General features: G+C 41.8%; 1 protein-coding gene across 1 annotated transcript; it reads left to right on the top strand.

The window, feature by feature from the left end:
- The first annotated feature begins 7,128 nt into the window (after positions 1 to 7,128).
- LOC133792410 (uncharacterized) lies at positions 7,129 to 8,243 on the top strand. Its single transcript, XM_062230314.1, has 2 exons — positions 7,129 to 7,548; positions 7,623 to 8,243. Exons 1-2 carry the CDS (start codon positions 7,129 to 7,131, stop codon positions 8,241 to 8,243), a joined length of 1,041 nt encoding a protein of 346 aa, XP_062086298.1.
- The last annotated feature ends 17,621 nt before the right edge of the window (positions 8,244 to 25,864 follow it).

Below are 25,864 nucleotides of genomic sequence, written 5' to 3'. Positions count from 1 at the left end.
GATAAAAACCGCTGCAAAAATCTTACAATGTGGTTTTAATGACCCACTTTTTTTAAAGACACCAATGATTTTTGCCATTCTTGTATAAGGTGCCAAAAGTTATGTTCCTTACCCCTATTGGCACATGATGCCCTTGATCCCAATTCTTGTTATCAAAATATTTGGTTGTTTGCAGATAGACTTTATGGGACCATTTCCACCTTCTTTTGGCTACCTTCACATTCTTCTCGTTGTGGATTATGTTTCAAAATGGGTCAAGGTTGTACCCTGTCGAACCAATGATAACACTACAGTTGTCAATTTCTTTCAAGAAAATGTGTTATCAAGGTTCGATACTCCTAGTGCTATCATCAGTGATCAAGGCACTCATTTTTGTAATAGATCTTTTAAGGCTCTTATGTGTAAGTACGGTGTACTTCATAAAGTTGCAAATGATTATCATCCACAGACTAATGGGCAAGCTGAGTTAGCCAATGGGGAGATAAAACACATTTTGGAAAAGACGGGAAATCCTGATTGCAAAGATTGGTCTACGCATCTTCTAGACACTATTTGGGTATACCGCACTGCTTTCAAATTTCATCTTGGGATGTCTCCCTATCAGCTTGTCTTTGGAAAAGCTTTTCAGTTACCTATTGAGCTCGAGCATAAGGTTTATTGGGCTATTAAGGCCCTCAACTTTGATCTTAATGTCGCAGATATCAATCAGAAACTCCAATTTTTTGAAATTGAGGAGTTGAGAAACGATGCATATGACAATTCCAAGCTCTATAAAGTAAAGTTGAAAGCTGCTCACGATAAAAAGATTCTGCAATAACACTTTGAGCCAAATCAGAAAGTGCATCTATATGATTCTTGTTTGCACTTACACCCCGGTAAATTGAGATCATGGTGGAATGGTCCATTTGTAGTGAAACAAGTATTTCCCAACGGTTCTGTTGAGATTGAGGACCAAACTGATCGGAGAATTTTTAGAGTCAATGGTCAGAGACTAAAGCATTACATTGAGAGTGTGAGTCACGTTGAAGAGGTCCTTCTTAAGGACCCAGTTTATACACTTTGAAATTCTGAATGGTTTGTTTTGTTTTCCTTTTATTTTTATTTTTATTTTTCTGTCTTTCTTTTATTTTTTGTGTGTTTTTCGTTTTTGTATTTTGTTTGTTTTGGGGTATTGTTATCAGGTTATTTTCGCTCTCGCCTCATGGATGTTGTCATCACCCAGGTGTTTTCTTTTCCTATCTTTTTCATTGAATATTCATTTTTACATTGACAACAATATCTGGGTTTTGGTTGGGGCTGGTAAGCATTCATTAGCATTCATTTGGAGAATCTTATTGTCTTGTTGAATTTTTAAGTCAAATTTTCTCAAAATTATCCAAGCATGAGTACAAGTTGTTGGTTTGAGTCAATTATTACTATGTTTAGCTATTAAGAAGTGATTTATAGAGTTCTTTTACAAACATGTGGTAAAATGGTTGTTAAGACAAATAGTTGAGAAAATTTTCATGTTTAAAGTTTTTCATTTCTTGGTGAGTTGTGAGAGTTGAGAAAACATTTTTTTTTTTAACTTTTTATGATGATTTGAGTTGACAAAGTCACATTTTTGGAATTTAAAAATGATACTTACTAGAGGGATACTTTTCATGATAAAATGAGTCATTGCAATAATTTTGAATTTGTGTTTATTTATTTTATTTCTTGTAATTTTTATTTATGTGTTGCCTCTTGTCAAAAAAAGGTATAGTACCAAAGAAAAAATAATAAATAAAAAAATTGAAAAATAAAAAATATGAAAAATGAAAAATGAAAAAAGAAGAACAAGAGCAACACTTTCTCTTATTAGTTTGTAATGTTGTATAAAAAAATCTTTCCATTATTATTTTTGTTGTTTTGTGTAAATATATTTATATATAAAAAAAATTATTAGCAGTTTCCTTTTCTTATTTATCGTTTCTAATTAGTTGGCACTTTATTCTTCGAGTTTTCTCTTGTAAATCTCAAACGTTGTTTGTCATTTGAATTCCAATAAGTTGATATGCTTATCTTGTGATCAATACTTGTTCAAATTGTTTGTCCTAAAATGTTTATTGTAACACCCTAAGTTAACTAAGATATATTCTTTGAATAAACATTTTAAATGCAAAAGAAAATAGTTTTAATAATGCTTAAGAGTCGAGTTTCATAAAAGATAAAGCCAAAACATGCAATTAAATAAAATATGTCTCAACATAAGATAAATGTATTTCATAAATCTAATAATAAACTATGGTGTTTTTAGGATCATCTTCGTCCATGCGATCCCCTCACAGAGCACATGCACCTTCTTGGAATGGTCCCCGCTCACCATGCCATCACAAGTTCAATTCTTACCTGTGAAGAGGGAATAAGGGGGGTGAGCTAAAGCCCAGTAACGAGAATCAAACCAAACATCAACATAAAGCAAACCTCATATAGCCAAACTGTAGAGTCCCAAAATGTTTACTTAGTTAGCTAGTTAGTAGTAGTTGTAGTATTTTAGATTTCATGGATTTTGGTTCAAACCGGAACTTAGTTGGAAACTCCTAGCAATAGTTATGGATTTCATAAGTTTAACTTATAGTTTAAGAATATTAATTATAACATAAGGTTTGATTAATATTGCTGGTCCTAGATATATTATTTATTATACCCTAAGGTTTAGATAGAGCCAATAAGAATATGACACTTGTCATAAGCATGATTATTAAGGAATTAAGTATTTTGATGATAAAATAAAGAAATAGCAGCTGTAGTGCCTACCAGAAACTGTTAGGGTCGTAGTTTGACTAAGTCAAAGCAGTTATCCAACCTTAATTATGCTGAAAAAGTGTAATTACGTGTTTTAAATATTCACGTATGCCGATATATCGCAGCATTAGAGCCGATATATCGCCTAACGAAGGATACGGAAAACACGTTGACGTTGCACGATTGTACGAACGGAGGCTCGGGATTAGGGCAGAGCTGATATATCGCTACATAGGGGCGATATATCGCCCTTAGTAGATATTTTTTTTATTTTTAAAATAAGCTTTGACTCCTTAGATCTACCTCTGAATATTTTCAATTTTATTCATTATTTTTATTCAAAGCCAAAAAGAAGATATTTATTCCTAGAACTCTATAAATAGGACCTAGTACCCAGCCCTTCCCCTCATTCTTTAAGCTGTGATCAGAGACTCCAAGGTGCTAGTACTACCATAGAGTGATAAACACTTGGGTTGGGAAAAAGCTTTGCCATTCTTAAGCTTTATAAAATACTTGGGAAGTGAGGTTTAGTGTATTTCGGTATTGGAGTTAGATCAATCCATAAGGTTAACTAATGTACTCTTATTCTTTAAGTTCAATCCTTTAAAACTCTTTAGTTTTCTTTAGTCCTTTTTTTTTTTCAGATCCTAACTTTTGATATTGGTTTTTGATTAGGCTCTTGAAACTTAAAGATCTTTCTTAGTAAGTTTCATCTTGAAGGTTTAATTTCCACATTTATTCTTTACTCTTTAGAAATACTCACCATTCTATTGTTGGTTTTAGGAGTGTTCCAAGTCCTGCATTTGTTCTTAATTATTCCGGTGTTGGTAGGGAAAATATGATAGTTTTTATATGCTTGTATGTTATGATTATGCTATAATATGTTATGTTATGATATGTTATAGTATATTAGTTTTGGGGCTTATAGTTGCTTAAATAGCAAACCCCAACACTTTTATGTTCTTGGTGCTTATAGTTGCTTAGTTAGCAAACCTCATTGTATTTTGAGGCTTATAGTTGCTTAGCTAGCAAACCCCAAAATTCACCATGTACATGGGTTATAGTTGAGATATATGTTTTATAGTGTATGTTTTGTTATGATCTTATGTTTACGTTTGATGTTATATATATGTTGGTAGATTTTCCTTGCTGGGCATTAGGCTCATTCCTTTTTCTTTTTAGTGCGATGCAGGAAAATAGATACAAAGGCAGAAGGATTCTTGGAAGCTTGGTGTGTGTGTTGAGGTGAATGGAGTGGATGGGCTGCAACGTTATTTTTCTTTAGTCTCTTTAAATTATGTTTTTATGTATTTTCCACATTTAGCTTTGTAAACAATTTCATTTAAAGTTATGTTTTTGTTGACCCTCGATTTGCCCAATGACACAGAGTCAAAATAACGACAAAGAAATAAGAAGGCAATCAAGAATGTAATCCAATGGTAAGAAATGACACAAGTAATTTATAGTGGTTCGGCCCCAACAATGTGGTAACAACCTACGTGAACTTAGTGTTATTATTGATGTTGAATCCTAATGTCGTGATCAAAGAACTAGGGTTCTTGAGTTTCACAAGTCTTAGGAGAATTACAACTTTTCGGTGGATAATTACACTATGCTTTTCTCTCTGAATACAAAGATTAAAAGTGTCAAGAGTCAAAAATTCCCTTCCTTGAGCCTTCTCATTCATATTTATAGGCTCAAGGGGGTTACATGGGCCAATGGGCCTTAATTATCCTTTATATCAGCATATCAAGGCAATAAAGAAAAAAGATCATAAATGTAGTTATTACAAGATTACATATCTTTAGAAGAAATAGACCGAAACATGCGACTAGGCTGGTCGCATCTAATCACGAGATCTGATGAAGCAACAAGGAGCTGGTCGATAATCGAACAACACCTCTTCACCTCGACGCTGCCACGTGCCAACCACGTGTAATAAATTCTTGCCACGTCATCAGGCGCCATTTTTGGGTAAACACTTGCCCCCCAAGTTTATTTTACTGCGACCAGCATAAAGTAAACTTAGGGAACTGAACCTTCGCGTACCCCACCCAATCTCTCAGAGCCGCCCATGCCTTTTCGAAAAAGGCAACCACTCATGTCTTTTCAGTTTCCAAAAAATTGTCTGACGGCTATTGCGTTTCGCCATGCTTTGAAAAAAGTAATTCCATGATTACCTCTTTTACAGTGCTACGATCAATATAAATAATCCCCCAATATCATTTTTTACTTTTCACTTTCTCCTCAAGAACACTGAAGATTAAGGCGCAGAAAACTCAGAAACCTCATACAAACTCGACGATCCACGGAGTTTTTGCCCAGCCAACTGACTTAGTGTCTCAGAAACTTTCTTCATCCTTTCCAAGTAATTTTATCAACCTTTCCAGTCGCTGAAATGCCATGCAATATTTTTTTCTGTTTCATATCCTGAGTTCTTGAATGTTCTTGGAGAAATTGTTTGGGGGTAATTGGGCATATTGATTTGCATTAAATTTGGTAGGAGAATAACATTTTTTTTGGAATAACGAAGTATTTGGGTAGTTAGGATTATAACTTTAGGGCATGAAATCGAAGTAAAAATTTGATTTCTAAGGTTGTAGAAAAAACTAGGTTTTTCCCGCCCTTTTAGAGTCGAAAAGTTTTTTCCTGAGAAACTTTTCACTTCTGCTTTTTAATCCATTTTCCAAACTGTTCGCTTGAAATGTAGTGTTTTTTGTCAGAATGCTGCTGGTCGTATAAAAGCTTAACTTTTATACACGAGCTACGTTATTCCAACTTTTGAACACAAGCTTTTAGGCCGTAGATTCTCATCTCCCCTTCTCTGTTTGCAGATTTTCATGCAAGATCCGTGGGGAGGTGAGAGGCCAATCGACGATGATCTGCTAGCCCAACTGCTCGAGGGCGAGGAACAACTGTCATGGCTAATTCCGGAGATCCCTTTTTCTCGAAACACCCCAAATAATCCCTCGACCCCTTCTCAAAACATGGGTCGAGTAAAGTCTACAGCCCAAAAAAAGAAATCATCCAACCCTTCTTCAAATCAGCCTGCTCCTCAGGCTGAAATTCCTTCGACCAGTGGTCGAGATGAAAATACTCCTGATCCAAAAATCCAAAATCAAGCCCAACTCCAAAACGTCATTCGACTAGATATCGAATGGTACGTTGCTCCCCCTAGCCAAATCTCAGTTAGGATGATAGCCAACTATCTCAGGAAGTACGAACTTCCTGGGGTAACCTTAGTTCGACCGACCAGAGACCAACGGGCAAACCTGCCTGGAGGCACCTTCAACGCCTGGTCGAGGTATCATATTGAGGCAGGAGCGATCCTGCCTCTCCATCCTTTCTTCCAAGGAGTGGCCAACTATTTTGGGGTCGCTCCTTTCCAAATAACCCTAAATGGGTATAGAATGCTCTCCGCACTCTATATCCTTTACATTCATAAGAAGTGGCCTGTTCCTATGCCACACGAGATCAACTACCTATTCGACCTCAAATCCAACCCTAACCAAGAAAATATGGGGTTTTTTCATCTTTGCCACCAGGAAACAACCCGCACTTTCTTGAGTGGTACCACCTTCAAATCCAATGTGGGGAAGTACCATCTAGAGTACTTTTTGACTACCGACATGGTCGCCAATAACCTAGCCTTCACTCAAGGAGGTAATATATTTGCTCCCTTGGTCGTTTATTTTCCTTGTATTTTATCTGCATTCCCCTTAGAGATTTAGCATATTTCAAGTCCATGGCTGCGACCGGCTCCCACTCCAGAAATGGAAGTCCGAGCAGCACTCTAGGCTAGCATGATTGACGTAGAGAAGAGCATCAAACAGCTGGTCACTGAAGCCAACCTGAGACTAGTCGAGCTTCTGACACCTCACCAAGATGTGAGGGAGTCAACGGCGAGGAGTGCCACCGGCGAGGAGATTCTCGAGCAGCACACAGATGTGTCGCAACCTCAAAGGGGGAGACCAACTGGAGTGACAATCAGGGAACCCTCCAGCACCCCACGAGCGGCCGCTCCCTCTGCCCCTTCGGGAAAGGGAAAGCTGAAAGCTTCTGAATCCATTGCACCTATCGACTAGTCTTCGAATGAGAACGGTATTGATCTCTCGCTCTTAGATAGTTTGCCAATTCCTTGTCACTTATTTGACGGGGACGACAACTTTAAATACACTCCCAATTTAGATTCAGACTTCTTCATGCCAGAGAGTGAGTGTAACACTAGTAGAGTATATAATGTAGCAACCAGTAATGATAGCTCGGGTATTTTACTTGCAATTTTCTTTGTTTCCTTTTCTGACATAGCACACTCATTTATTTATACTATCTAACTGTTCGTGTACTTGCCTTCTTGCAGACATGGCATCCGAAGACATGTTCGATTTCTACAGTGCGCCTGATGCTCCTGTGAGCAAGAAAAAGGCGAGCATGAGGCATCACGGGGAGTGCAAAAAAGATCCTCTGGCCAAGAGGGCCCGCACTAAGGACCCTCTAGCGGCTGGTCCTTCGAAAAACACAACACCACCTCCATCTCCTGTCGAGAAGAAAACTCCGTCTGTACCGGTTAGGTTGACCCCTTCCCCACCGGCTCCAGTTGAACAGACTCAGCCAGTTGCCCCTGCTCCAACAGGGGACGACATATCGAGCCGCGCTCTAAGATTGACCAAGGACAAGATGACAAGGATCCTGAGGCATGAGCGCAGCCGTGAAGCCATGGCTGGGACTGAATCGATGGAGGTCGACCAGATCCTGAACCTCGCCCTAAATGAGCTCGCCAGTGTAAGTTGTTTCTTTCTGTTAAGACTCAATCTTTTTAACTATTATAGTCATTTCAATCTTTATTCTGATCGCAGGCAATGCTAACCATGACTGCCAGTCGGCTCCATTCGGGGGTCATCACTGAGAAATCCAAGTCGTCCGAGCAACGGCACGCTGAGGAGCTTAAGGCTGTCGAAGCGAAATATACCGAGCAGCCTGAGGTGGCTCAGAAGGCAAATACGGCATTGCTCGAGGAGAAAAATAAAATGGCTGAGGAGATGAAGGAGAAGCAGGCTGCTCTGGACAAAGCCCTCGAGGCGATGGCGCAGTACAAAGAGTCTCACCTTATCAACTTTGGCGAAGCCAAAAGACTCGAGGCGGACCTGATCGAGAGCATGCAGGAGGCTGAAAAGTTGGAGGCTCGAATCACCGAGCTCGAGAAAACCAACGCCAGCAATCTTGAGAGGTACAAGGGCGCCACGTCCAAGTGCTTCTATGATTTCTGGAAGCACAATCAAGGGGCTGATTTCAGCTATCTCTCCGAGCGCATGAGGCAAACAGAAATAGCCCAGTGCGTTGCTCACTTAGAAGAAGAACAGAGAGCGAAAACCACAGCCTCGCCCGAAATCTCTTTAGCCACTGGTGTTGAGGGTGCAGAGGATGAAGCCAAAGCTGCTGTCGACCAGGAACATCCACAAGACCCTCCTGTTTCTTAGCTTAATTCTCTTTTAATTTTAATTTTTCAATATACGACCTACGGGTCGAGATGTAAAGACATTTGTTATCTTTAATTGCTGCGTGGGCAACTTTTTTCCTTTTAACAAACAATTACATCCGAGCAGTAACTGCTCGCGGTGTAAAAGAATTCCTTTTTGATATTATAATACTTGCATTTATTATAACATCTGTTCGCATGATCGAACTTAGCATAGTACTTTGGTTTGATCTAACAAAATATAAAATTTTGAAAAATACTCTAAGTACCGTAGCATGCTTTCACTTATTTTGCTCATGTGTTTACATACCTTTTGATATGCTTTGCCTACTAGATGCCTTATATGCCCCCCAAGTGATTGAGGAGCTTTAGGTCCTTGGTAACTTGCCTTGACTGAAACCTGTTCGAACATTTCTGCTCGAAATAAAGACTTGTAAAAATGACAATACAGCAAAATAACACACGTAATGAGCAAATACTTGTAATAAATACAATAGTTGGCAAGAATAACTGGCTGCGCACAATCCCTTTTATTTCTCGTAATAAATTGACAAAATATGTCTGTACGAGTGATCAACAAAATGATCTTACACTTATAAGAAATCAGTCATGTAAAATGACCAACCCTTTTTCATAACTTGTAGAAAATAAAATTAATACAAGCCAATTCTTTAAGAAGAATTGTTTATTGATAGTACTTGCGCAGGTGTTCTCCATTCCAATAGCAAGGAATGAGATCTCCATTTAAGTGAGCAAGTTTATAGGTGCCTGGTTGAAGGACTTCCTCAATTTGGTACGGTCCTTCCCAATTAGGTCCGAGTACTCCAGCGGCCGGATCGCGGGTGCTGAGAAAAACCCTTCTAAGTACTAGGTCTCCGACATTGAATTTCCTTTCACGTACTTTAGAATTGAAATACCGGGCGACCTTTTACTGGTAAGCTGCTACTCGGAGTTGGGCTTGCTCTCGCTTTTCATCGACCAAATCAAGAGATTCCATCAAGAGCTGGCTATTAGAGCCTTGATCGTACATTATTCTTCGATGCGATGGCGGATCTAACTCAACAGGCAACATAGCCTCATATCAATAAGCTAAGGAAAATGGAGTAATGGCTTGTTGCTGTTCGATGGGAAGTTCTGTACGACCAAAGGACTTCAGGCAATTGCTCTGGCCATGCCCCCTTCGCCTCCTCAAGTCTTTTCTTCAGAGTATCCTTTAGCATTTTATTAACTACTTCGACTTGTCCGTTCGTTTGAGGGTGAGCAACTGAAGAAAAGCTCTTGATAATTCCACGACGCTTGCAAAAATTCGTGAACAGATCACTATCAAACTAGGTGCCGTTGTCTGAGACAATTTTCTTGGCAATCCATAGCGACACACGATGTTTTTTACTACGAAATTCAGCACTTTCTTGGTTGTTATGGTTGCGAGTGGCTCAGCTTCGGGCCATTTAGTGAAGTAATCGATGGCCACTACGACGTACTTGACGCTGTCTTTTCCTGTGGGAAGAGATCCGATTAGATCTATACCCCAGACTGCGAACGGCCACGGACTTTGCATCTGTTTTAGCTCATTAGGGGCTGCTCGTGGAATTTTGGAGAACCTTTGGCATTCATCACACCTCCGTACAAATTCCATTGAGTCTTCATTCATTGTTGGCCATAAGTATCCTTGCCTTAGGATCTTTTTTGATAAACTCTGCCCCCCAGCATGGTCCCCACAAAAGCCTTCGTGGACCTCTCTCATCAATTCTTTGGCCTTCTCTTTTGAAATACACCTGAGGAGTGGCATTGAGTGTCCTCTTCGGTACAAGATTCCATCGACCAGAATATACCTAGCAGCCTACCGCTGAAGGGTCCTGGCTTTGTTTCTGTCCGTCGGTAACACGCCTGGCGTCAAGTATTTTATGTAAGGTGCCATCCATGTGTCCGCCGCTTGAATCACCAAAGAGGTCCCTTCTGCTTGGATGCTTGGTGCTGATAGTCGCTCAACCGGCACTATGTTCAAAGTGTTAGCATCCTTGGCACTTGCCAGCTTGTCCAAAGCATCAACATTTGAATTTTGGTCGCGAGGTACTTGCTGGAGAGTGTACTTACCAAACTGTGCCAATAGATCCTTTGCTTTATTCAAGTAAGCGACCATTTTTAAACCTCTGGCCTGGTACTCTCGAATGATTTGGTTGATCACCAACTAAAAGTCACTGTAGATTTCAAGTGACTTTATATGCATGCTTCTGGTTAACCATAATCCTACAAGCAATGCTTCATACTTTGCTTTGTTGTTAGAAGTAGTGAAGTCAATTATGATTGCACAGTGAAATCGATGCCCTTCAGGCGTTATCAAAATCACTCCAGCTCCATCATGATGCCCATTAGAAGAGTCGTCCGTGAACAACTTCCATGAGGGAGTTTGGTTTTGAGGCTTAGGCTCTTCAGGCGCTTCTGGCTGCTCGCTATCTGGAAGCCCAGTTAGTTATGTGACGAAGTCTGCTAGGCCTTGTCCTTTTATCACTGCTCGTGGCGAGTAAGAGATATCAAGCTGCCCAAGTTCAACCGCCCATTTCAACAGTCTGCCTGCGGCTTCTGGCTTCTGCAGAACTTGCTGTAGAGGTTGGTCGGTCAAAACTGTGATTGGGTGAGCTTGGAAGTAGGGCCGCAGCTTCCTGGAGGCTAAGATTAAGCAATAGGCTAATTTCTCAATAGGTGGATACCGCAGCTTCATTCCTATTAACCTCTTGCTTACATAATAAACAGCCTTATGCATGCCTTCTTCTTCTCTTACTAGGACAACACTAGCAGCATATTCTGTGACCACCAAGTAAATGAACAAAGTTTCTTTATCAACTAGCTTTGATAGTATCGGTGGTTGTGACATGTGAGTCTTTAAGGCTTGAAAAGCCTTTTTGCACTCCTCTATCCATTCAAATTTCTTGTTGCCTCTGAGTAGATTAAAAATGGGACGCATTTGTCCGTCGATTTGGAAATAAATCTACTGAGAGCAGCAATTCTTCCAGTCAAGGTTTGAACATCCTTGATCTTCAATGGCAATTTCATATCGACCAGGGCCTTGATCTTCTCGAGATTGGCCTCAATTCCTCGCGAGTTTACTATAAATCCCAAGAATTTCCCTCAAACTCCGAAGGAGCACTTGAGGGGATTCAGCTTCATCTGATATTTGTTCAAGATGTTGAAGCATTCTTGCAAGTCCCCTATATGCCTTTCTGCCTTCTTCGACTTAACCAACATGTCATCGACATTTACTTCCATGTTTGTGTCGATCAGCTCCTTGAACATGTGGTTGACTAGTCGTTGGTAAGTCGCACCAGCATTTTTCAAACCAAAAGGCATTACTTTGTAATAATAAAGCCCTGTATCAGTCCAAAAGCTGGTGTGATCCTCATCAGGAGGATGCATACTGACCTGATTGTATCCGGAGTATGCATCCATGAACGAGAGAATCTCATGCCCTGCAGTGGCATCGACCAACTGATCGATTCTAGGGAGTGGGAAACAATCTTTTGGGCAGGCTTTATTAAGGTCTGTGAAATCCACGCACGTTCGCCACTTGCCATTCAGCTTGGGAACAAGCACGAGATTAGAGACCCATGATGGATAAAATGCTACCCTGATGAATCCATTCTCCTTCAGCTTCTCGACTTCTTCTTTTAGAGCCTTTGATCTATCTTTGTTGAGCAACCTCCTTTTCTATTGCACTGGTGGAAAACTCTTATCTATGTTCAGGACATGGCTAATGACTGCAAGGTCTATACCAACCATGTCTTCATGTGACCATGCAAAGACTTCCTGGTTTTTCCTCAAAAATTCCACCAGTGCTTGCTTCGTTGTTGTCTCTAAGTTTTTACCGACTTTCACAACCCTGGTCGGATCTTCTTCATCGAATTGGACCTCCTCAAGGTCCTCGATGGGTCCTATTCCTTCATCAAAATCTCCAAAGCGAGGATCTAAATCTTTGTCCTCACTTTGGGCAACGCCCTATTTGGTGACATTATCACCTAATTGGGATGGTACATCAACAGCCATTTGTGACTCTTTTCTGACAACTTCCCTCGATACACCTTTCTTTGCTTTAGATACTGGGGTGTTGTAGCACTCCCTTACTTCCCGCTGATTTCCCAACACGCATCCTACCCCTGCATCGGTTGGGAACTTCATGGCAAGGTGCCATATCGATGTACCGGCTCGCAGGTCGACCAAAATAGGCCTCCCAATTACAGCATTATATGCTGAAGGACAATCAACTACTATGAAAGTAGTGAGTAATGTCTTGTTTGCAGGTGCAGTTCCTGCTGTAACTGGGAGCCTAATCGACCCAGTTGGGGTGAGCCCTTCGCCAGAAAAACCATAAATGGTTTGGTTGCACGACTCCAGGTCCTTGACGGACAATTTCATTCTTTCCAGTGAAGACTTGTATAAGATGTTGACTGAGCTTCCTGTGTCAACCAACACCCTCTTAACCATCATGTTGGCGATTTGAACATCAACGACCAGCGAATCGGAGTGTGGGAATCGTATGTGCTGGGCATCGCCCACAGAGAAGGTTATCAATTCCTCCTCTGTTTGAGCCTTCTTTGGTGCTCGATCCTCCACACTTATCATCTCGATGTCCTGGTCGTGGCATAGGGTTCGAGCGTATTGCTCCCTTGCCTTCCCACTGTCCCCTGCAAGGTGTGGACCACCACAGATGGTGAGTAACGTACCTGCCACATGAGCTGGCTGTAAAGGTGGTGAGCGCTGGTGTGTAGGCACCTACTCATTGCCACCTTGAGCCTCTCGCTGAGACCCTCATGTGGCTCGCACATATCTCCTTAGATGTCCCTGCCTGATCAGGAACTCAATTTCATCCTTCAACTGGTTGCACTCATTGGTGTCATGTCCGTAGTCGTTCTGAAAATGATAGAATTTTGTTGTATCTCTCTTGGAGATATCCTTTCTTATAGGTGCGGGTCGCTTATAAGGAACATTAGAGCTGGTTTCCTGGTAGACCTCTGCTCGACTTTCGACAAGGGTCGTATAGTTGGTGAATCTCGACTCATATCTATTGCCTTATCTGACCCATTGGCAGCCTTGGCGGGTTCATCTTTCGGTCCCTTATCTTGTGTAGGCGATTTCCCCTCATTGGCTATCGCATCTTCGAGCTTGATGTATTGATCAGCTCCATCCAAGAACTTCTGGGTACTTTTTACCCCGTTCTTTCTTAGGCTGTTCCAGAGGGGAGAATGGCATCTGGCCCCAGCAGTTAGGGCCATCATCTTTCCCTCATCGCCTATTATTTTGGCTCCAGCTGCTGCTCGCATAAAGCGCTAGACATATTCCTTCAAGGGCTCTCCCTCCTTTTGACGTATCTCGACCAGCTGGTTGGCCTCATTGGGGTGTACGCGACCCGCATAAAATTGTCCGTAAAATTCCTTCACGAACATCTCCCAGGATACTATACTTGCAGGAGGGAATTTAAAGAACCACTCCTGGGCAGTGTCAAATAGTGTAGCGGGGAAGATCCTGCGATGGGCATCATCCGACACCTTCTGAATATCCATTTGTATCTCAAATTTGTTGATATGAGATACTAGGTCTCTGTACCCATCAAAGTTTGGCAGTACTGGCATTTTGAACTTGCTAGGAGTTTCTGCCATGGCAATTCTCTGCACAAACGGAGTGCCCCTCCTCCAATCGTACTCTATGTGGGATGTTCGACTCTCGACCAGCTGTTGTACTGCCTGGTTCAGGGCATCTTTATGCCTGAACCGCGTCTGGGATCGCTGGAGCGACCGGTGCTGGAGGAGCGTACTCATCGTGCCTCTCGTGACGATCGTTGAGCACGTCCCTCAAATCATCATCTCTGTGCCTCTGCTCGCTAACTCCTAGCCGATCAAAGACGTTATTTTGTCGGGGTTGCCCCCCAGTGTTATGGCTCATCGGCCTATTTTCTCTAGGTGGGGGGTTTTTGTCTCCACCTCTTCCTTCATCCCTCCAACCAGCATTCCCCTTGCTAGAGTCAGCCTCATTATAGTCATGGTTATCTCTAAACTGTGGCCGACTATGGCGCGATCAGCTGCTCACGCTGTTTCCTCCTCGGGCTGGCATCTCTCGAGCATCAGGGGGAGGCATGCACTGGTCATTGGCTCCCCGTGCATTATTATGTCGTGGGGGCCCCTGACTGCAGAATCTGAATCGTTGTTCCTTCTGTTGGCAGAAGGATGCTGCCCCCTGCTCGGTGGATTTGGCTCTTCGTCCCCTGGGCGTCTAGGGTTGCGGGGCAGTTGCCCGGCCCTATTTTGCCTCTGGCATTGGGGATTTCCTCGACCAGCTTGAGATGGAGGATGCTGCTCAGAATCTCGAATTGGGACATCATCCTGAGCGACAGGTGGCTGCTCCGGCCTTTGAGGACTTGCTGGCTGGAGTGGAGGACTTGGATTGAGAGCCCGCTGAGGTGGCGCACTCAATGGCTGATCCGGTTGAGAGGCCGGTGCAGCCTGTCCTCGAGCCAATTAAATGGCTGCTTCAAGAGCAGTCATGGCATCCCTCTGCTGACGGTCCATGTCTGCCTGCCACTCATTCAGCTCTTGCCGCTGATGCTCAATCTCCCTTTGCTGCAGTGCCATGGTCTCCGCTGCATTCTCCTAATTGGCCTTCATATTGGCCAACTCGTCCTACAACACCCCCAGTGTTTCCCTCAGTGTCTCCGAGTCTAATTCCTCCTCCCCGAATTCCAAATGTGGTTCATTCTCAGCCACATTTGGAGGAGGAGGTTAAGATAGTGCAGCGCCAGCGGTCTGTCTAGCTTTCTTGGATGTCTTCACCATTTGATTTTCTTAAAGCTTCTTGATCAAACTCTCAATGAAAGCACCAGAATGTTGACCCTCGATTTGGCCAACGACACGGAGTCAGAATAACGACAAAGAAATAAGAAGGCAATCAAGAATGTAATCCAATGGTAAGAAATGACACAAGTAATTTATAGTGGTTCGGCCCCAACAATGTGGTAACAACCTACGTCCACTTAGTGTTATTATTGATGTTGAATCCCAATGTCGTGATCAAAGAACTAGGGTTCTTGAGTTTCACAAGCCTTAGGAGAATTACAACTTTTTGGTGGATAATTACACTATGCTTTTCTCTCTGAATACAAATATTAAAAGTGTCAAGAGTCAAAAAGCCCCTTCCTTCAGCCTTCTCATTCATATTTATAGGCTCAAGGGGGTTACATGGGCCAATGGGCCTTAATTATCCTTAATATCAGCATATCAAGGCAATAAAGAAAAAAGATCATAAATGTAATTATTACAAGATTACATATCTTTAAAAGAAATAGACTGAAACATGCGACTAGGTTGGTCACATCTAATCGCGAAATCTGATGAAGCAACAAGGAGTTGGTCGATAGTCGAACAGCACCTCTTTACCTCGATGCCGCCACGTGCCAACCACGTGTAATAAATTCTTGCCACACCATCAGGAGCCATTTTTGGGTAAACAATTTTATTTTAAAACATGAGCTCATTTATGTATTACAAATATTACTTTAAAGTTTTCAATAAAGTTATGAATTTTTCTCATGTATGTTCTCTTCAAAGTAGTAGTTATGCCTAGTAGGGTTAATGATCTAAGTTTTAGAAATAGTTGGGTCATTACAGTTGGTATCAGAGCAACGGTCCATTTACATGAAATTCTCCTTAATACACACGCTCAAGGTCCGAATCTAACCGCCAATGCAAGTATTTATGTTTTAGTTATTATGTTTATGTGTTTTAGCTAACAGTTTAGTCTTATGTTTTCAGTTAAAGATATGGATGGAGCTTTATCATATAACGATATCCGAGCCATTAAGGCCTTAAAAAGGATTAAAGAACCAAGAAATGCAGCAGGAATATTGGAAAGAATCACTCGAAGATTTCTTTTATTCCATAATCAAATAGTTCATCTCCAAACAACTAAGCAAATAATGATGAGAGCTAGAAGCAATATATTTTAGTAATTATGCTTTTTAGAGATTTTCCTTTTGTAAATGCTGCTTTGGAAGAAATATGAGAGACAATAGATGTTGAAGATGAAATACCACCGGCTATGAGATATTATTTTCTCATAATTTGGTTTACCTCTAAGATGGAATTCCAATTCACACAAGAACAAAAGAATATAATTTTTACGAATCTTCCAAGAGGAATTTTTTAGGCTCACGAAAATGATGACTATGAAGAAATAGATGATGATATGTTAGATGAAGGATCTGATGTAGAAGATCCTGATTTTTAGAATATATTAGTTTCTTTATTTATTTTATTTATTATTTTGCCTTTATGATTGTCCTTAGTGAAAACTGTTTTTCCAAATTAATATCATTGTTATTTTGATGACATGTATGAGTTTGATTTTATTTTGCAATCATAATAAATAATAAATTTAATAAATAATGACTAAGTTCGGTGAGGGTGGATACAAATCAATGAACCAGGGTTCTATATTGAGAGTTAGGGGGCCATAGTAGTGGGAACGATTTTACTGATCCCAGCCCTCCCTCAATATGGTTAACTTTGGAACAAGTCATATAGGATAATTAGAAACACACTTAGAAAATAATAAAGATGACTTATTTTTCTAAGTTTAGAAACACACCGTAATTGTAAAAAAGGCTTATATAATTTTTTTTTTCATAAGAAGTCATAATTAATAGATTTGAGTTATGTTTGCTTAGATTAAGTTTTAGAGCCTATTAAGGTAAGTTCTAACATGTTTTTCTCGACTATTAGAACTCTGCTGAAGATGTCGTTCAGAAGATCTGCTTGCAACAATGGCAATGCCTCCAACATTGTTCCTGAGACGAATGAAGCCCCTCCAGTTTGAAGAAGGGGAAGGCGTGCAACCAATGCTGCTGTTAATGAAGGTGCGCCACTGCCGCCGTTCGACAACACTGCAGAAATTGCCAGGCTTCGATAGCAAGTTGAGGAATTACTGCAGCAGCAGCGACAATAGGCTCAACCTCAGCTGCAACCACAGCCTCAACATATGGCTCAAGCACCCCATTAAGTAGGTCCTTATGTGGGATGGCCAATGGCGAACTATGTGCCATATCCAGCTCAGCACATGGAGCCAATTTACGAGTGGCTTTGAAAGCAGCACGCTCCAAACTTTGAAGGGACAATCGACCCCTTCAAGGTGGAAGAATGGCTCAGAAATGTAGAGCCGATCCTTGTACACATGAATCTCGGCAACGTGGATTGCATATCCTGCGTTTCGTCTCTGCTCAAGAAGGATGCTAGAATATGGTGGGACCTAGTGCAGCAGACTCGCGATGTCGCCACCATGACTTGGACCAGATTTGTGGAGCTGTTCCACAAAAAGTACTGCAACTCAGCTGTCATCGCTTCAAGGGTCGAGGAGTTCTCTAGTCTAAAGCAGGGCAACTTGACGGTAGAAGAGTATGCTCGGCAGTTCGACCGATTAGCTAAGTTTGCATCAGAAATGGTTCCAACTGATTTTCTGAGGGTGACCAAGTTCATTAGAGGGCTTCGACCAAAGATTGAGCTAGGGGTTAAGCTTGCAAACCTGGGAAATACTACTTATGCCAATGTTATAGAAACGACAATAGAAGTGGAAAGGCTATAGGCGAATGTTAGTAAATAGGAGGCTAGTAAGCCTGAGCCTAAATAGTCAAATCAACCCCAGAATGGTCAGAACAGCCACAACAACAACAACCAGCAGTCCAACAATAGTAATGGTTAGAAAAGAAGGCATCCTCACAACAAGCAGTCCGACAACGATAAAAGGGCACAGACAAACAATGGAGGCAATAGGTCGGGTTATGTAGAATACCCGCAATGTGTTAAATGCCAAAAGAAACATCCGGGTGAATGTCGTGCAAACACTAAGGGATGCTAAAACTGTTGTCAGGAAGGTCACCAAAAGAAAGAGTGTCTGCAGCTCAAGTCAGAAGGAAAAAGAGACGATAAGATGGTTCCTGCCAGGGTTTTTTCCTTAACCCAAGGAGAAGCTGATGCTAGCAATAAAGTGGTTACAGGTCAGGTTTCTATCCTCAATAATGTATGTTTTGTATTATTTTATTCGGGAACCACTCATTCATATATCTCGTTAGGAATGAAAGGAAAATTAGACAAACCTTGTGAAAGATTTAGAACTAGGTTTGAAACAGAATTACCTTCGGGTGAAATAGTCCTATCATCACGGGTAGTATGAGGCGTACCAATCAAGATTGAGGATGTAGAATTAGAAGGAGACCTGATAGAACTAGAGATTAAATACTTCGACGTGATACTGGGAATGGATTGGCTAGCAAAGCATAGCGCAACCATCGACTGCAAATGCAAGAAAGTAACGTTTGAGACTCCTGGCAGCCAGAGACTATGTTTTATGGGAAAGGTTCCAGGTCTACACACACCGCTTATTTCATCACTCAAAGCTCAGAAGATGATAGAAAAAGGATGTCAAGCATTCTTAGCCAGTATTACGGATGTGGTAAAAGAAACACCGCTAAAAGCTGGAGACGTTCATATCGTAAAGGAATTTCCAGAAGTATTTCCTGACGACTTACCAGGGTTGCCGCCGACTCGGGAAATTGACTTCACAATCGAACTAGTATCGGGCACTGAAACTATCTCCAAGGCACCATACCGGATGGCACTTACTGAACTCAAGGAGTTGAAGACGCAACTACAAGAACTCTTAGACTTGGGATTCATTAGACCAAGCCATTCGCCATGGGGAGCACCGGTTCTATTTGTGAAGAAGAAGGACGGGAGTATGCGGATGTGCATAGATTACCGCGAGATGAATAAGGTGACGATTAAGAACAAGTACCCACTATCGCAGATTGATGACTTGTTTGATCAATTCCAAGGAGCGACCGTGTTCTCAAAGATTGACCTACGGTCCAGGTATCATCAGCTCAAGGTACGGGAAGAAGACATTCCTAAGACAGATTTTAGAACTCGTTATGGGCATTACGAGTTTCTAGTCATGTCTTTCGTTCTTACCAACGCTCCAGCTACGTTTATGGATTTAATGAATAGGGTCTTTAAGGACTACTTGGATAAATTCGTCGTAGTATTCATTGACGATATCTTGGTATACTCAAAGGATAAAGTCGAGCATGAGAAACATTTAAGGTTAATCTTGTTGCGACTAAAGGAACATCAACTATACGCCAAATTCAAGAAATACGAATTTTGGCTTTCACAGGTAGCATTTCTCAGCCACATAGTATCCAAGGACGGAATTACTGTAGACCCATCTAAAGCAAAGGCTGTGAAGGATTGGTCAAGACCAAAGAATACGTCTGAAGAAAGAAGTTTTCTGGGACTAGCAGGTTATTATCGGAGGGTTGTAGAGGGTTTTTCCAAGATAGCCACTCCACTTACCAACCTGACCCGGAAGCAGCAAAGGTTCAACTAGACAGATAAGTGTGAAGAGAGTTTCCAGTTGCTTAAGGATAAGTTATGCTCAGTACTAGTACTTTGTGTACCAACACCCAATGACAAGTTTGTAGTCTATTGCGATGCGTCGAAGCAAGGATTGGGTTGTGTGCTGATGCAAAATGACAAGGTGATAGCCTATGCCTCAAGGCAGTTGAAGGATTACGAGCAACGCTATCCAACACACGATATGGAGTTGGCAGCGGTGGTCTTTGCATTAAAAATCTGGCGTCATTATCTTTATGGAGAACGGTGTGAGATTTATACGGGCCAGAAAAGCCTAAAGTACTTCTTCACGCAAAAGGAGCTTAACATGTGGCAGCGCAGGTGGTTAGAACTAGTAAAGGATTATGACTACAAAATTTTATACCACCCAGGAAAGGCAAACATAGTTGCTGATGCACTAAGTAGGAAGAATTATGGAAGTCTAGCAGTGATAGCTGGAATAGAAAAGCCGCTACAGCAGGAGCTGATCAATGCTGGAATAGAAGTAGTCATTGGTAAACTGGCTAACTTGTCCATTCAGTCAAGTCTATTATAAGATATACGGATTGGGCAAGTGCATAATGACACATTAGTAACACATATGGATGCAGTTAGAGAAGGGAAGGCCACTGATTTCTCAATATCAAGGCAGGGGTTATTAAGATATAAGGATAGGGTATGCATGCCAAACGATCAAGGGATTAAGGTGAAGATTTTAGAAGAAGCGCACAATACCCCATACTCAGTTCACCCAGGGTCGACTAAGATGACTCACGACATCAAGGCAATGTATTGGTGGTCAGGAATGAAGAAAGATATAGTGGAGTACGTGTCTAAATGTCTAGTATGACAGCAAGTGAAAACAAAAGTGAGCAATGTAATGATGAGCTAGAATTATTAATTCATCCTATAATGCAAATGCAATATAATGTCTTAGAGGAATGCATTAATAATAAAACTTTGTCAACCAAAACTTTAGAAATGAACATATGATTTTTCCAAACCTATATTATATGGGTTCTTAAAACTAAATTAGACATATTCTTATGAAAATCTAGAATTAAGAATACTAATTAAGCATTAAAGCTCCAATGGGTCATACAAGGTAAATAGTATATCCCTATACCATCTACAAATCACACTTATTCAAGATGAAAATTAGGCAGCATTCAAGTATTTCCACTAATCCTATTTTCTCCAAAATCAAGATTAGCTATGAAACCTACAATTGGTGATCAAGCAAAGGTAAGTCTACAATATTGAGTATCACCTGAATGAACAAACTTTAAATACTAAAAACATTCATAAAACATTAATTAAATCCACAATCCAAGTTCATCAATAACTCTAGCTACAAGAAAATTAGTTCATGCTCAAAAACACAAAAATACCCATAATCAACATGTCCATGAGTTTACAAATAGAGAAAAATAGAAAAATAGAAATACAAAAGAGTAAAGGGAAAGAAGAAACTATGTAGATGAATCATTCTTCCTTATCCTTCTCTCTTCTTCTTCTTCTTCTTCTTCTTCTTCTTCATTCTCTCTTTGTGCAATTCTTTCTTTATTGTCAACTCTTGAATCATTCTTCTATAAAATGGTGGTTGATTTCTTATTATGGTGCAAGGGTACAATCTTTGTCCAAAATTAGAAACCCCAATTCTCTTCATGTCCACTTTTAGGCCCACCTCCAAATGGTTCATCACTATTCAAACATAAGCACGCCCATGTGGCAATTTTTACACTCCATGCCAGCTGTCAAAGCCACTTTGCACTGACTTTTTCCAACTAGGCTATAGTTGTCCACGTAGCTCCAGAATGTTGCAGCAATATTTTTAGCAATTATGCACATTTAAGCATTTTCCAATTTCTTCTTGCTAACATTTCTCTCCTTTTGCTTTCCTTGATACTTTGAACTCCTTTTACACAACAAATGAAAGCAAATTAATTATTTAATTCCAAAATAGCTAAAAACAAAACTCAACTCTAAAATTAAACTACACAAGACATAAAGATGAAATTAACTAAAAATTCAACAACTAAATGCTCAATTCATCCCTCTTTTCTTATAAAATCAAGTTTAAAAGTATAATAAATAACTCTATATCATAGAGTTATCACACCCCCAAACTTATGTCATTACTCTCTGCAAGCCCACGCCCAATCTCCACGAGGGCTCGAGAGGCATTCTGTCCAAATCATGAAATGGCACACTCTAACTGCCCAGAATGCTAAAATTCATGCTACAGCAAACTAGGCATTTTTCCAATTGTGAGCCATCACCAATTTTCTCCAAGGGCTCATGGAGCCTGTTGTCTTGCAGCCCCAAAACTACATTTTTTTCACCCCCAAATCACCATCTTTTTACACCCTAACATCTGCAACACAAAATTAACACCAAAGACCAAGTGAAAGAACATCAAGAGAGCAAGGAAACCCATTTTCAAATATTCAATAAAGATAATGTAATGAACTTAACTAAAATACTAAAAAAAATAATAACAAAGTTTAGAAACTTGGGTTGCCTCCCAAGAAGCGCTTGATTTAAAGTTGCCAACTTGACTTTTGGAGAGTTCATCATCAAATAGTGGTTTTCTCCCATAGAGAGTGGCATACGCCCTCACACATGGGTCTCCATTGTGGGTGCCCTCAAGCTTGGCGAGATTTGAAATTGACGAGCTCCAATGCTCAACGTGAGTTTCTTTGGAAGAATAAGCATGATGGATGCCAATGAATGATGCTAATGGAGGTGGAGGTGGTGGTGGCCAATAAGGATCGTCATATGTGTACTCTTCCATTACCATGAGCTCACTATATTGAGGACTTAGTACTTCTTTCATGAAGGGTGGTGGTGGATTTAGCCTTTCTTCACTACTTTGCTCCAACAATTTATCCACATTTTGGGTAGATATATCATTCAACATTACTATTTTCTCTCCTTTTTCTTTTTCACTTTGGATTGAAGAGGGCTCCACTTGATGCCTTCTTTCATTGGTAGCTCCATCTCCTTACCACTCCCCAAATTGACCTCCTCACTTGTGTTTCCCCCCTTGAATTTTTCCAATCATGAAGTACAACACCATGGGGTCTATTGCACAACTCATTGGCCAATAATCCCATGTGATTCTCCAAATTCCTCAAAGATGAAGCTTGGCTTTGGATCAAAGCATCGTTTTTAGCCATAAAATTCATCATCAATACCTCCTATGAACTTAATTGAGTCGCTTGATGAGGTTCCTCTATGATGACGTTTTGAAAATCCTCCAATGTCTCCTCCCATGGTTCTTCAGTGAAATCTTCAAAAGTAGGCTCCATAAGGCTAAAATTGATCAAAAAATGGGATTGCTTCTTATGGACTCATTGAGAATGATTCTGATCTAGAGTAGAGGACTGAAAATCCTCATGTCACCAGGTGTGGACGGCAGGCATGCCTATATTTCTTAGTTCTCCAAAACTTGGCTGGTTATTGGAGAATGCAAACAATACCACTCATCATATTCGTCCATGTCTTCCAACATCCAATAGGCTTCTGTTGATGGTGAGAACTCGTCAAGTAAGTTGAGTTGGAAAAAATTATCAAGTAAAGATAGTCAACAAAAAAGCTGTAGAAATTTAAGTAATAACTCAAGAACAATGACAGAACAACAATGGAGAAATCAATCTTTCATTCACTCTCAAGCACTTGCTATAGTAAATTTTCCAACCCCCTCCCATGTGGGAGTGGGGTTCATTATATAGTGGGCTCTAATGGCCCTGGGTACATGGTGGTCCAGGGCACCAGATGGTACAGGAGTACACTATCAGGAGAGTGGTATCAGGCGTAGTGGTGTCGGCTCTAGTACACCGTCAGGGTCCATGGGAGCACCTCAGCTTTTGTACCCGGACCTGACTCCACTACTTGTCTCGTATGGGTGTCAGAGACGTGGTGGTGGTGTATCCACTCCTTGTACTATTCCCAACCGCCACTACTTGTCGGGTACCGGTGTCAGGCCTGTCCCATGATCCTTGCAGGCATGTACGTACCCCTTTAGAGGTACCTTGTTCGTACTCTTTTTGTCTCTTGTGGGCCACCTTGAACACTGGCATCATGCACGCGTGGCCCTTGGGTCGTGGCCCTTTGGGGCGAGGCCACTGGGTGTGCTTAGTCCTTGGGTGAGGCCCTTTGGGGCGAGGCCACTAGGCACACGTGGCCCTTGGGTCGAGGCCCTTTGGGGTGAAGCCACTGGGCGTGCTTAGTCCTTGGGCGAGGCCCTTCGAGGCGAGGCCACTAGGCATGCGTGGCCCTTGGGACGAGGCCCTTTGGGGTGAGGCCACTGGGCATGCTTAGTCCTTGGGCGAGGCCACCCTATGCTTGCATGTTACTTGGGCGTGGCCCTTGAGGGCAAGGCCACCCTGCGCGCGGATCAGGTGGTGTCGCGCAGCCAGCGCGCGCAGATCCTGGTGGCGTCGCGCGCGTGGAGCAGGGGCGTCGCGCGGAGTAGAGGCATCCTACAAGTACCATATTTTTAGCATTCACACTTCCCCCCCAGTCTAGGAGAGTATCTTTAGGTGCTCTTGTAGACTATTCTCATTGACTCTTATAAATAGGCCTTCATGCAAGGCCTCTTATTTTCACCTTACTTCCTTGGCTTAGTGGTTTGGAGAATCCTTCCTCTTTCAAGAGGTAAGGGGTTCTATCCCCCACAACCTCACTTTTGCCATAGTTTCATTTGTTTTATTTTTTTCACTTCATTTTCATCATTCACCTCTTTTTTTTTTCTCTTTTTTTTTTATATATACGCTAATTTTTGGCATGTCTATTTGGAAGCTAACACATCTTTCTGGTCTATTCTTGCAGACGTGTACCTTCGACCCTTTGGTGCTTTTTGGCCCTCGACCTCCTCTCGACCCCGAAAACACTCCATCCTATCCGCTTGAGGTATATATATATATTATTTTTTTTACATTCATCGGGTCCAAATTAGCATTACTCAGGATGGGATCCTTAGCCTGAGCTTGTAGTGAGTTTGACCATATGCATGCCCCTCTTTTTTACACCCTGTAGTGGGCCATTTAGGACGTTTGTATATAGAGATATTAAGTCTATTCCTTTGTGTTTTGTAGCCATCCCCTCGGTTATACGTGAACCCCTTTTTGCTGTTGGGACGAGGTCTCATGGCCAGTGACGACCCATCCGACATACCTCCAGGGGTTGAATTTATTGACCTATCCTTAGATTCAGAGTCCCCTAAGGAAAACCCCCACCAGGACTATGACTCCTTAAGGCAGGCCCGTATCCGCCATCTTGAGTACATGGCCGAACTTAGGCGTAAAATTTGGGTGGTGGAGAGCCAAATTGACTCGGTGTCGAGAGGAGACGGAGCACCTTTCCCCCCAGACCTTAGTGACCATGTAGCGAGCCTTAGGATGACCCTTTTTGAATTGCAGTGGGAGTTGGAGTTTATGGAGGGACACCTTCCGCCCGAACCTCCCAACCCATCCACGCCTGATAACAGTCATGGGGCTACCTCCGCTTCTCCTCAGCCCCTAGTCTCAGTTTTTCCTAGCCCAGCGCTTCCGCCGTCGCTCCCTCGATGGAAAACTCTTGCTAGGAAGAAAAAATGGAGGGTCAAGTGTTCTGTCTCTTCCTCACATTTTTCTTTTGATTTTGCAGATATGCCGAAGGCACACCGACAGGTATCTATCCAGGAACAGGACGACGCTCCTTTACTGGCGTCCGGGCTGGTGTCGCATGTGTCCGAGAATAAACTGAAAGAAATTATGAAGCATTATCGTGTTCCCCTAGAATACGCCTTGTACGCTCCCCAGGAGGCATGCCGGGCCGACCGCCCTAGGGCCGGCCTTGTGGCCTTGAGCGAGCACATTTTGAAGGCGGGTGGCACCATTCCCTTGCACCCGTTTTTCATAGCGGTCCTTAACTACTTCGACCTGGCCCCCCTTCACCTGTCACCCAACAGTTGGTTGACCCTAAGTTGCCTTTTTGTGGCGTTCAAGGAACTGGCTAAACGCGCTCCTACGGTGCAAGAGGTGCACTTCCTGTACAACCTCATGGCATCCCCCAAGTCTAAGGGCTTCTACTATCTGCAAAAGGCCAATAACGAGCTCCCCTTGATAGATGGCTCAGTGTCCAATACGGGGTCTTGGAAGCAAGAATTTTTCTTCGTAGAGGGCCCTCTCTCTGTCCGTGAACATTTCCG

This window comes from Humulus lupulus, chromosome 7 (assembly GCF_963169125.1).
Source record: "Humulus lupulus chromosome 7, drHumLupu1.1, whole genome shotgun sequence".
Lineage (NCBI taxonomy): Eukaryota > Viridiplantae > Streptophyta > Magnoliopsida > Rosales > Cannabaceae > Humulus > Humulus lupulus.
The sequence above is the reverse complement of the archived record's forward strand: the minus strand, read 5'-3'. Positions and strand labels throughout refer to the sequence as shown.